General features: G+C 41.4%; 1 protein-coding gene across 1 annotated transcript in view; it reads right to left on the reverse strand.

The window, feature by feature from the left end:
- Positions 1-13,448, reverse strand: part of NUAK1 (NUAK family kinase 1) — a 44,689-nt gene that overhangs the window by 13,053 nt on the left and 18,188 nt on the right. Inside the window, exon 2 of the mRNA XM_057382676.1 lies at positions 9,375-9,495. Coding sequence (XP_057238659.1) covers positions 9,375-9,495 — 121 coding nt within the window. The remainder of the gene's footprint in view (positions 1-9,374; positions 9,496-13,448) is intronic.

A 13,448-nucleotide genomic window follows, 5' to 3' on the forward strand; every position in this document is an offset into this window, starting at 1 on the left:
GTTGAGGTTATCCTCACCTTCATGTGGCTTTCAAAGGAAGTTCTTTATCTCAAATAATATGGGGTAATAGGGTGGCAAAGTCAACTTTTCCTGCTGAGGTGAGGTGGACACTTGTGCCAGTAACACTGAACACTAATGCCTGAGGCTGGAGGACAGAAGCAAACAGGAGCACTCACATCATTTGGAATGKGTTAATAAAGGCATAATAAATTCTTGTTTCCAAAGGCTGATGCAGGAYTGCCATGTGGCTTACAATGACCTACTGTCAAAATGCAACAAGAAAACTGATCCMCGTGTCCTCCTTCATCCCAGCTCTGCACGGACACCTGAGCCTGCTGTGGCTGCAGCATTCCAAAGCTGTACATCTCTTGTCAGTGAGACTCTCTGTACCCTATTTCATGCACACAACTCATCCTCAAGCTCCCTCATCTCCTGCCTGCAGTGCATGTCACACACAGGGCACTGCAGTCCCCTGCCACCTGCACAGAGCCAGCAGCAAAGCACAAATGAGCAAGGAAAACTCATCTCAAACACGTCACAGCCTCTCCTCTTTGGGGCTGAGAGTACTCTGTGTCATATGCTGTCAAGGACTTCACTGTCAGTGACAGATAATAAATATTTAATCTAGTAAGGCAGGCTGTTAATAGGCTGGAATTGCTGTAATGTCCTGGCTGCTAAATAGTTCTGCMCTTTTGTCACCAAAAATCCACTGCAACCCCCTGGAAATTTCCTGCACCTGCCATAAATAACCACTGCTATATGAAAACATGGTGATTTTCCTTTTCTTTTTATCTGTGGCAGCACTGGTCACACTGGCAGCAAGACATATACAAATTAATGAGGTTAAAGGGTTTATTTTATTACAAATATATGCTAATTTTGATCAGCCCTATTGTAATGATGCCTTCCTGTGTCTCTTTAGGAAAGCTCAGCCAGTAGTCCTTAGTGCCTTAAAAAAAAAAAAAAAACAAAAAAAAAACCAAAAACCAGAAATAAGCTTCAGCTTTTGCAGTGAAATGTGAAGCTGCCTCTCTCAACACACAGATATTTGCTTCTCTTAGGCTTTGTCTCATGTCCTCTCACACCTTGTCACTCAAATCTACAAGCCAAAGCCTCTGCAGCTCACTCTAACACCCCTGAACCCTAGCCAAACAGCTCTGATAAAAGAGAGAGCAAACAGCCAGATAAAATTGGCTGCTTGCTTGTCTGCTGGCCTCACTGCACCCCAAAGCAGCAGCTCCTGCCAGCGATTACATCCTATGTGCATCCTCATTAGCAATAAACTTCGGAAACTGGAAAAGCCGTCTCTGGATGGATTATACATACAGCATCCTCTCCAAGAATGACAGACTGATARTGTCTGGGAAAAACTGAATATGCCCCATGTCATCCAGGGAAGTGCTGTGATGTGTTACCAATAAAACAGTAATGCACACATTGGTTTCTCTAAGCTTGGAAAAGCTTGTTGGATGCAGGCTTGTTKAAGAAGGCAAAAAGAAATAGTTTCAGTGAGCAGAGACAAATCACTGATAACACTCATGTAAAAGATCTGGTTTAATTTTTTTTAAGTTTTTTTTTTTTACTCAAATTTGCCATATTAATGTAAGTCCCGATCCACATATATTTTCCAACATTTCTACAGAAATTAAGTGGAACGCATTTGGTTTGGAGGAATGGGCATTCAAAAGCACTTTCCATTTCAARTTTTCTCTTACACCCTCTAGAAAACTGAAATAATACCTTCAAACTGAATATASGAAAGTGTAAATCCCTGTTCCGAATTTCAAAATTTTGTCACTAGAATCAATGAGAACAGAATCATTCCAGTAACTTAATTTTTGGGTTTCAGTTTACTGGCACATTCTTGTTCATAAGGGAGCATCATRTGAGGGGTATCATCCTTGAACTTAGATGACATTACAGAGGCCTCCGCACCATCACCATAGCTGAACAATTACAGAATTAAATAGCAATTTGTTTCTCCACCCAAGAGCAGAGGTGAATAGGAAGTTAATTTTKTACAACTGCGTCATTTGCCTTCAGAGCACCTCCACCGTATCAGCCAAACCTCATGAGAGGGCACACAGCTACTTCCTGCAGAGAGGGAACTGGACAGCAGACAAAAAAATCTAAAATCAGAGCTGCAGCTGAAGGAAGAGGAAGTTGAAAGGCAGTGAGATTAATGTCTATACATACACACAACATTAAAGAGGAATTCAGTAGTCAAGATTATCAGGCATATGACAAGGTGGCATTCTGGCACATCTCAGACCGTCAGCCAAGAATACCATGAATTTTCCCAGTAGTRTTTAGGATGTCAGGCAGGTTTCACACAGGCACTTCTGAATTTCCCTTCTGAGCACAGCACGWCGTTTTATAAACAYATGCTCAAGAAAGCCTCGTGGCCAACGGCTGGGGGAAGAGAGGAGGGCATTAATTAAAGGCTGGATTGACTTACTGCAAATAATAATGAGGTAATAAATACAGTGCCCTGTTAGCACCTGGGCTGTAACCTGTGGGGTGATGATGGACGGGTTGCCTCCATACAGATTCTGGGACTGCTGGGTTCACCCTTTGTTTTTATTACAGATGATTTATTACCTGCCATCCTAGTGCATATTCATTCTGAAACTCAGCCCCACCTAGAAGCGTGCCTGACCCCTGGCTGCACCTACTGCCAGCAGAGAAGCCTGGCTCTGGCAGGATGCTGCACCCCAGGAACCTCCCAAAGCTTGCTGTTTCTGGGACAGCCGTGTCACACAAGTGTGATCCTCAAAGTGCACGAGGTCAAGGGAAGGAGGCCACGTACGAGTCAGGAGGRGCTGCTTCAGCTTCTCTCAAACCATTGGTACTCTGCAAATGGCTGGCCAAAGAAGGTAAGGGGACATGGAGAGCAGCAAAGATGGCCTGTCAATCCAAAATCAAGAGATAGGGGTTGTGTATAGACGAGGCATGAGCTCAACCTATCAGAGAGGACAGCAGCAGGAGAGATGTTAGCTATCGGCTGTGTGTCATTTATCTCTGAGCCACTGCGTTTATTTTCACCACTCTGCAAACTGAGATACTCTGAGAGCTGCAACAGGGCCTTGATGTGGTGGAAAGTGCTGCTGCACCACCTCAGCCACGGTGGTCGAGCGCTGCTGCAGAGTATGGATTGCAAATCACAATTCCTTAGCAGATGGGATGACAGCTGAAGGATTGACTTCTGAGGTGACAGCACTTTGTGTGCCACAGGGGAGGAAGCAGGGACAGCAGTGTGAGAGCAATCAGGGACCAGAAACAGGAACAGCATGAACCTCAAGGTGTGAGGAACAACGTGRTTGTATCCCCATGATATGGGCAAAGTACTAGGACGTTGGCCACAGCATTTTCCAGGGGGCTACAAGCTTGCCTGGGCTTGGTCTGGTCACCCCAAAAGCCTTGGCAATTCAAGCAGAAAAGGGATGATTAAGATACAGTGGTCAAAGAAATATTTCTTACAACTGTTCTTTAAACTCAGCCCTTAACTCTGTGTTTGTTAGCTTGCTTTTTAAAAGTGACAGGAAGAAAGTTCTGTACTTTAARGCTGATAATCAAAACCAAATCTGCTCTTTATAAATGTGAAACTAGGAAACAATTACACTTCTCACTATCAAAGATGTATCTGAGACAAAGTACACTTTGTAGCATGAACAATCTGTCCCTCTTTCACAGGTTGTTCTGCTATAGCAATAATTCTTGGCTATAATCTCTCCACTTATTTATATTTAGAGGCTGTGAAATTATGAACTCAGCTTCTATCTACAGCTTTCCATTTTCCAAATAGCGCTGGTTGACCTCTTGCTCATCAGCACCCTTCTTTTCAATCCTACTGCCAAATTCTTCCCTCTAGCTACACTAAAGTCACCTCCTCTGAAACTCAGGGGACACATATGACACCAAATGAACATAAATCACTACACTTCTTCAATGCTAAGACATGCTTCACCCTAAAATTGTTGAAAGCCCAGATTGTAAAAATCAGTCAAAAACATTTAAAGGTACATTGTACACCTCTCTATTAGGGCAGCTCACTTTGGCCTAAATTACTCCCAAAATAAAAAAAAAAAAAGGCAGGTGTTTTTTTGCCCTTCCTCCAAGCTCATAGAACACTAAAGTCAGAGTGAGGGCTGATGCTGAGGGGGGTGAATTTTCCCCCTCCCCAAAGGACTACCTCGTCGTGGGCTGATTCCATTTGGTTTACATGTAACCCTGGGGTAAGGATTTTAGTTTGTTAGTTTAAGAGGGGAGGCCAATCTCTTCGCACTGGAACCATTTGAATTCTCCTCATGCCTTTGCTCTCTATCAGAGCAATCTCCTAAATTAGTTCCAGTATGTTGACATTCCTTCCATCTGGTGTCTTTCCATTCAGCGGTATTTTTATTACTCTCCTAACAGCCGCAGACAGACATACCTTTCCACTGCTACAAAATGCTCTTTTATTAAAGGTCAGCCAAATCGAAAGAACAAGCGAGTTTGTTTTTAATTTTGGAGATGCAGACTAGAATAACCTTTTTCATTCAGAAAATTCGTGTATGACCCAATTACCTCAGTTGTGTAATAAGACTCGAATTATTTTCTTCAAAAAGATATGTGARTAGTGAAAACTGTCATTTACCTTAGAAATTCAGCCTGATTTAGCTTTTGTGTTCTTGACTGCTTTACAGTCTCTTGGCGTAATTTTTATTTAGTTGGGTTTTTTTTTAGTAGTAGTAGTATTTTACTACTGTTTTAAACAGAGCATACAGCAGACATGAAAATATCCCAGTTACAATGAGGAAACCACTTGTATGGATACACATAAATTTATGCATATATTTAATTATAACTGAGGATATCAAGATAWAAAGTATGTGTTTTAATGCTAAGCTTGTGTTAAATTGTTTTCCTGAATTATGGCCTTATTCAGCCAAATTGCATCTCCTTTTAAATTAAAGGAATGTAGTTAAGATCCTGCAATAATCCTTTTAAATCAGACAGTGTGATATAATTTACTCCCCACTGAGGACATTAAATCAGAATGAGAACCATTATCCTTGGTGAGGTTGTTTCTCAAAGAGCGAGACTGAGGATATGCAGATTGATGGTTTGCTCTTTAAAAGGAAGKAAAAATGACAGTTGCTAATTCAGCCACAATAACATGTTACACTAATAAGCTTTGTTTCAGCAAAAAATACAAGAGCTAACTCCCCTTTATTTAAACTATGATTAAAACTGTTGAGGAATTTCAGACAAGCAAATATTTACATTGCTATGGTAGGACTGTGTAAATGGGAAGATGGAAGTGAATTTCATCGCTGCTGGCAATCGGTTTGACATTTAAACTGGACCTGCCAGTGAYCTCACACATTTGAGTTTATCTCATGTCTGATGAAACACTGTTTAGGCAATCACCCTGAATGACAGGAAATTCATAAAGCTGGGGTGTGGTAAGTAAAGAGTTAAGTTTGTTTGTTCTTGTTTCATTACTATATCCCGACACTTGAAATATTACTTTATGTTCTTGGATGTTATCAGCTGAAAACAATGAGAATAAAGCACTGGAAGGTCAAAAGCCTACATAATTAGAGGAAATCAATTAGAAATGTGGTTAAACAGTATCACTGCTGAAGTACTCTCTCTTGGCCAAAAAAAAGAATCATTCCAGCTTTTCAACTTCCAACATTCTTGATTAAAGCCCAGTTATCCACGTGATGTTTGAAGGGCCTTGTGGCTTTTTCAGGTGTTTTGSGCTCACAATGGGTGGGGTCATTGGGCACCAAAGTTTGTTTTGATTATGACTGCAAACCAGGAGCCACTGCTGTACCACACTGATTATCTCCCATTGCCTTTGGGGTCTGAAAGCACAGTAGAGCTGAACCAGTTTCCTGATTAAGCAAAGCATGCAGCCTAGCTCAAGCCACTGCAAACTGGAAGACACATGATGGAGAATCTCTGCACTTCCTCTTAAGAGTATTAAAAATGGAAAATAAAAAAAAAAATTAAAAAGTGCATCTTACTTGGGAGATCCATATTTTGTGCCTTGTTAATGCAGAGGGTCCAGCACTGCTATAAGCATCCTGGCCCCAACTCAGCAGAGCACTTCAGCACACACTTTCCTTTCGTTACTCGTTTACATTAATACCATCATGTTCCACTGGCACCGAATTTTGGTCCTAATATTTATTCATTCTTCAGGGAAGATCTTCAGTAAACTATTTCTACAAACATGTTAGCTAATAGTCTGTTCATTTTTAAGTGCATTTTGCAAATGGGCAGACTTTTCTGTATGGTTATGCTGACCAAGGAYAACTCTTTCAGCACAGAAACAGTCACGTAGACAACAGTATTTCACACTACAAAGACTCAAAAGCTCACTCCTAAATGTACCAAGCATAACTTCACCCTCATGATTGGTCCAACATATGTTTAAATGTTTGCAGAATGTTCTTTCCCTGGTTYAACTTTTATAAAGTATTGCCAGATGAGGTAGATTTTGCACTCAGGCTACCCCTGGAAAAATATGTTAGCTCTCAAAGGCTTTATTACAAAATCCTGGAGTTCTCAAGGCAAAAAAGAAATAGGGCAGAAGAAGGGCAAGGGGCAGGGGAGAGACAGACAGATGAATGGACAGAGGCATTATTCTATAAACTAAAATTTATGTGCTGAAATCAGAACATTGCCAGCAAAGCCAACTTGGTTTATCCAGTCCCTTTCAAGGAGTTTAAAGTCACTTAAAGGAGCACTTCCCTCACAGCCACACTCGACAGATTGCCAATTACAGCCCTGCTGAGAGGATGGAATTTCTTTRGAGTCCCAACTGTACATCTGCCCTGGCAGTAAGGGAACATGCCTYCTGATTAGGTTACAAAAAAGGACCTCGAAACTGGAAAGCTTTGTTTCCACACATCTGACTCTGCTTGGTATCAATAAAAGAAGACACACTTGTGTTTACATCAAGTAGACAAATTCAAAGGTTAATTGCTTTTAGCAGGAAGGTCAAAAGGATATCTAAACAAGGATTCTACTTCAGGAAAACACATGTTTGTAAATGCAATACAAAGTGCTTCTAAAGACATTACAGGGACAACCAGCATGCTCCATGAAAGGTGTATCTGTGCAACCTGGCACCTACTGAGAGAGCTGTCAGATATCCAGTGGCAGTCTGAAAACCTACAGTAAAAATTTGTGAGAGAGGAGGGAAWTATCTCTAGGGTGGCTTCAGCTTAAAAGTGAAGCATCTGATCTAAGTTAGCAGGACTCCAACAGGAGCCTCCAATGTGTCATTTATCCCATCTGTCTGAAAAAAAACATCTCCCAGGAGGGAGCCAACCACCCTGTGGAGCTGCTGGTGTCTCTTGACTACAGGGGCACTACACTTGCAGCATACACCAACTGCAGAAATTGCATAACTCAATTCTGGTGAGATGAAAATCATCTCTTAGGATTTACCAATTTCAACATTTCGTATCAGGGGATACCAATCTTATCACTCTTTATTAAGTATCACTCAAGAGGAACTCTTTAGTTCTTTGGATTTTAAGCCACGTGCTTAAAATCCAACTTCAAGAGGATACAAACACTTCACTCCTAGCTGCAGTCCCTTAACTTCACTCCAAGTACTCTTCAGCTCCAAGTGAAGCACACGCTCAAGGGCCCCTGAGCTGCCACTCTCAGCTCTGGGCAGCACATCACTGCTCCTGTGGGCTCAGCTGCACAAATTCACATCTTCCCAGTGCTACCATATCTGAATTACAGCATCACCAGACACTGACTGCCTGGAAAACACACCTGGCACAGGGTGCTCATCCTCCTCAGCCAGCATCAACTCTCCATCACACAGCACAACTGGCTTTGCTGCAGAAGCACTGCTCCTTCCTCAGCAGGGCCAGAGAGGGAAGGTTTGCTCCCACAGGACTTATGTGTCTGCTTCCTAAAAATGCTGTAATCTTTTTAACTTTTACAAATGTTTTAACCCAGTAAAAAATATTTAAAGTAAGAATGAGAAGGGCAATTGGTCCAAGGACCACAGCATGCTTAATATCTTTTTCTTCCTGAGTACCCGTGTACGTTTGAAGTAACTTTTGTTCCATTTGCAATCCACATGCTGACACAGCAYCCCTCCCCTTTTCTGTTCCCAGATCCTTTTATGAGTTTATTCAATAAAAAGACAGATACTCATCTCTTTTCAAGTASAAGAACATGCTTTTGAATAACTCAATATGCGATACTGTAACAGAACGCCAAGACAGCCCTTATTTTAATCAGTGGTATCAAGTCTCAGAGCAGAGCTGCCATATACATCTCATCACCTTGTGCATTTACCTCATGGCCATGGAAATGTGCAGGGCTAAACTCAGGGCTGCTGTTCTGCACAGAGGAAAAGGGGTGATCCCCAGGGACAAGGCTGCCTGAGCTAGGTCCCTGTGAACCTCTGGAATCTGCATCCCAGGGAGGAAGGAATTTTGGAAGTAATTTAGGAAGGAAGAAAGGAATTTTGGAAGGAAGAAATTTTGGAAGGAAGGAATTTTGGAAGGAAGGAATTTTGGAAGGAAGGAATTTTGGAAGGAAGGAATTTTGGAAGGAAGAAATGAATTCTGGAAGGAAGGAATGAATTTAGGAATTTAGGACATTTAGGAATTTAGGAATTTAGGACATTTACTACAGAGTGACAATCTGCAGATACAAAAACAAACTAGCAAATCAGGAAGGAATGCCCATGGCTTCCTGCTCATTGCTGTAAGAGCAGGGAGCAGCTTTGGGAAGGAGGAATTAGCAGGCTTCCAACTGTGTCCCAGGAAGAAAGAAGGTAGCAGGGGAAGACAGGCTAAGGAAACAGGAATRAGAGGCAGCCACCAGACTGACGGGAAAGTGTGCAGAGGTGGACAGGAAAAAGGATGCTGGGATTCAGAGGGAAAAGCTGCAGTGACAGAACTTACAACTTTTAACTGACAGGTAAGGGAGGACCACAGTCCTAGAGCAGCTGAGTTCAGTCCTGTGCAGCTCAGGGGAAATAAAGCAAACAAGGACTGGTTTAGGGGCTGGGAACAGAAACATCAGGCTGGTTCACGAGTGAGGTCACATGAAATGAAACAGAAGTGCCCAGTGTGAGCAAGGACATGAGGTGATACATGCAATCATTTCCCACCTGCCATGGACACAGTGAACTCACACAAGAAGCAGCTCTTCCAAGCAAAGGGTTAATCATCTGTGAAAGTGCAGCTCAGAGGGAAGGCAGTGCTCAAGGCAGTCTCRTTGCTAAGGGATGGGTTACACAAGGAGTAGGGGTTGGTTTGGTGCAGGATCTCAAGAAACATGAACATCAGGTCTGCAAGAACGTAACAGAGCAGTCAGGGAGGAAAATCACATTCACTAACCTTCGTATATGGTGATGATATGAGGGTGGCTGAGGGATGACATGATCTCAATCTCCCGTCTGATGTGAACCATATCTTGTTCATCCTTAATTTTGTCCTTACGAATGGATTTTATTGCAACCTATAAATTCAGGAAATCAAGCATTATTCTTGGAACCGAACAGATGTATCTAATCCACTAAGAAGAGTTCAAAAAATACAGATGCTAGATATTGGCAGAACAGGGAATGACTAAAACAAAGCATTAAAATACAAACCTCCATGCTCCAGCTCCCTCAGTGTATAACAGTAAATACACTCTCATGACASTAATGGGTGACACGAAGTTTTGGGCTCTTCAAGTCTTAGGACTTCACCAAGGGGGAACACAGCATCTTTTGGAAAGATCTCTGTGCAAGCCTAACCACTCTCCTTATGCAAATGGCAAAACTCCCCAAGGGATTTTGATGGGAAGTACATTTGCTAAGACATGATTGCATCTGACAATTTTGAACAGAAGCTTTGGAGACAATTTCTCTCAAGTAAGGTTGAGATCTGTGATGGAACAGAGGCAGGGAATTCAGGGTGCAGATTATTTTATTATTGATATCCATGTTAATACATAAAGGATCCTAGTAACACAGGTTAGTCCATGGCTCTCTAAACTCTTCAGGAGTTATGACTTATTCAAAAATCATAAGAAATAAATCTTTGAAATTCCCATCTAAACTCGTCCTCATATAAACCCAAGGCTTCAGRTCCTACACAACACTTATGCAAACACTGCAAAACCATATCCTTCCTGCATCCTTCCTCAATCAGCAAGCTCTTTTACAAGCCTATCATGTGACTGGATATCTTTCCAAAAGGCAGGGTGGGAACAGAGGAAGTGATAGCTGAACTTGCAATATAAATTCAAATTATAACAGTCCTTTTGAGTGTGTGTATGTGTGTTGCCTGTGAAGAAAGGGCTTATCTGAACACCCCCACAAATAATCACGGAGGTCATCTCATGCRCTGTGAGAAATGCAGAAGGCAACAATGCAGAGGAGCTGGTGGGAGAGGGAAGGTGAGGGCAYTGTGCACACTGAATGGCAGCATGGCCTTTATTATACTCAATATTTACCCTGCATTATTTTTTCAAGCTAGAGTTCAGGGAATAAATTATCAGCTAGCTTAAAATCAACAATACGTCTTTGATAAACATCGCTGACCTGCTGAGATGACCACCCTTTTATGCATAAACCAAACTTGGGTCATTCTTTGCAGCCAACTACTGTGGACTTCTCCTGGGAAAACATTTGTAAATCTRTGATTTACATTATTTCCCCAGTAACTCTAGAAAAAAAAAAAAAAGAATCACTGCCTACTTCAGTAATTGCAAGTGGCATAACCAGTATTGTTTTCATTATATGATGTAACATTGAGGACATTGAAGAAGAGGAAAACTTACAATATTATAAAATTGAAATGTACATAAACAGGAGCCCGTTTAAAGGATCAAGTTTCCTACAAAGCCTTCAATTCTGAAAAGCAACATTGTTCAAAAAAGCATTAAGCACATGCCCCATCCCCTTGAATTCCCAAAGTTTGCTGCACGTGCTTAAAATTAAGCTCATGCTCAACTTTGGGAGAGCAGAACAAAAAGCAGAAGTCAAGGGAGAAAACTATTTGCATGTTAAAGCCAAAACAATTCTTTTCTTCTTCTTGTCCCAAACATTTGGAATAGAGATTTTAAAAGTAACAACATAACTACAGTCTTATTTGCATAGCATGTATTTCTAGAAAAGGTAATACAACAGATCTTAATTGAATGAGTGACCAAGATAATCTCAAAGTAACTCTAGAGATGGAAAAGGCAACCAACTCTAAAGATGACACTGGATTTTTTCCCCTTCCCACATTTGCACTGGGACTGACTGCAAATGCAAATACACCCTGTATACAGAAGGATGTGGGTGGCTCTTGGAAAACTATGTGCATTCCTGCAAGAAATAAATATAGACATGGGTAAAAACACATYTTTTTATTAAAAGACAGCTTTGTACTTGGCTCTGAGGAAGAATTTAAGAAGGGTTTCGTTGTCAAATATACAACTGTGAGCAAATTCTTCCCCATTCACGACTGGTGAAGCAATAACGGGCAGCTCAGGGGACATGCCAATCTCCTGCTAACTTTTGTATGCTTCACAGACAGCACATCTACCCATAACTACTGCAGCTGGACCCTGTGGAATAACTGTATATAAGAAAACATATATTTTTAGATCCAAAAAGGCAAATGTGATGGAAAAGTGTGGTGGCACTTTGTAAATATTTGTTTTGATTAATATTCTCATGCAAACGGATACGTTGCCTACGAATGTATTTTTTAACAGGACCAGAGAATTTACAGTCTCACAACCCATGCTGCAAAGTGGTTAAGGCGCCTTAATTTATACAGGCTATTCCTAAAAGTTTACCCAAATTTCAAAGATGGTACTTAARCTCTCCTGAAAGCATCACTTCCCAGTTGCAGGGGTAGAATTCAACAGCCCAGCCAAAGTACTTGGGATTTTGTCAGTGAGATTCAGGCTGCAATGTCTCATCCCAGTATAAGGAAARAACACATCTGACACACAGCTGAACACATCTAAACACAGTTTTAACACTGGAGACTTTCTCCTCCCTCACTGAGCTCATTCATATCACGGTGACCAGCACTTGGAAACAAGGAAAGRCATCTGGCAGGTGTGAAATATCTTTACTCCAGAGGTGTCAGTGGAGCCAGGGCAGCTCTAAACAGCTGCCCATGGTCAGAGCATCCCCAGCAAGGGTGCTGTGTATGGTACCAGTGCAGGCACTCACAGGAAGGGAGGTTTAACTCACACTCACTAACAAAGCAGTAGCACTGTCTGTTTGCACAGCACGTAAGCTGCAGCCATTTATTAGTTAAAACTTGATAGATAAGTGGTGAAACAGCACCATTTATCCGCTTTTAGATGATGAGGAGCTTGACCTTTCCCCATGTTCAACTGTTATTTTTCTCCTCAGAAAGGGTCTCAAGAAAGTGAGAGGTTCAAAGGTATCTCAACAAATATTTTTTACCCTCATCTGCCCAATTCCCAAGTGGGCAGCCTCCACATTTCAAAGGCTACCAGCAGTGCACAGCCTTGCTGGTGACCTGATCTGAAAGGCCAGACAGTGAGTGATGGGTGTCAGCAGGCTGTCACTGTCAGAGGTGACATCCCAAAGCAGGATTAGTGGAGCAGGACAGCATTCATTCCAGCTCTTCCCTCCCAAGAAAGGGATTTCTGCCAGTCAGGTCTTCCACCTGCACCAATCTGCTCCCACCATGTCAGCAAGAATATTTAGGCTCAAGTCTACTGATGTGAAAAACTAACACAACCAGAAAGGAGCCCAATTCGGTTTTATCCAGTATTTCACGGAAACATTATAAATCACAAATCCAARTATATATTGTATGTTTCATTGTTTTCATATCTCTGAGCAAAATAAGACCCCKAGCTGTATGTAATGCTATCAGACTGTCAAACAAACCTCTCTTCCAGGTATTCTAAAATATCAATAATATAAYTTCTGTCATGAAATGTATTTCTCTCACAAATATGTTCCAGAAAATACCTTTTCAAAGTTTTTTTATGCTTTTAAAACCAGACAGAGCTGGCTCCATTTTYCTAAACCCCACTTGCAGGACTGCTGCATGATGAACCTGACTAACTTCAGCATAATAGGAAATAATGTCAATTCAGAAATACCTTATGAAAGAACTTGTTTGTTCATTCTTGAGGTCCTTTTCTTTCTTTCTAGCCTGCTCCTGCCTTCTCTGAAAGCCGCAGCCTCACTGTGTGCAACATCAAAATTTATTAAGGGTCACAGCCTATGAATCAAGAGTAYAGAAAAAGCAACACGCTTTTTACATCAGTTACATTAACTACTCCAAATATTCCAGCTCAATATCTGCAGAGAAAGTGCTGTTAGTCCCTTTGGTACTCTCAGAACACTGYACTTATATCTCTACCACACTTTCTCAATATATTTTACTGGGTTTAAGACTTAGATAATTTAATTATAGTATTTTTAGTAACATTACTAG

This window comes from Malurus melanocephalus, unplaced genomic scaffold (genome assembly GCF_030028575.1).
Source record: "Malurus melanocephalus ecotype Western Australia unplaced genomic scaffold, MMel_1.1 scaffold_578, whole genome shotgun sequence".
NCBI lineage: Eukaryota > Metazoa > Chordata > Aves > Passeriformes > Maluridae > Malurus > Malurus melanocephalus.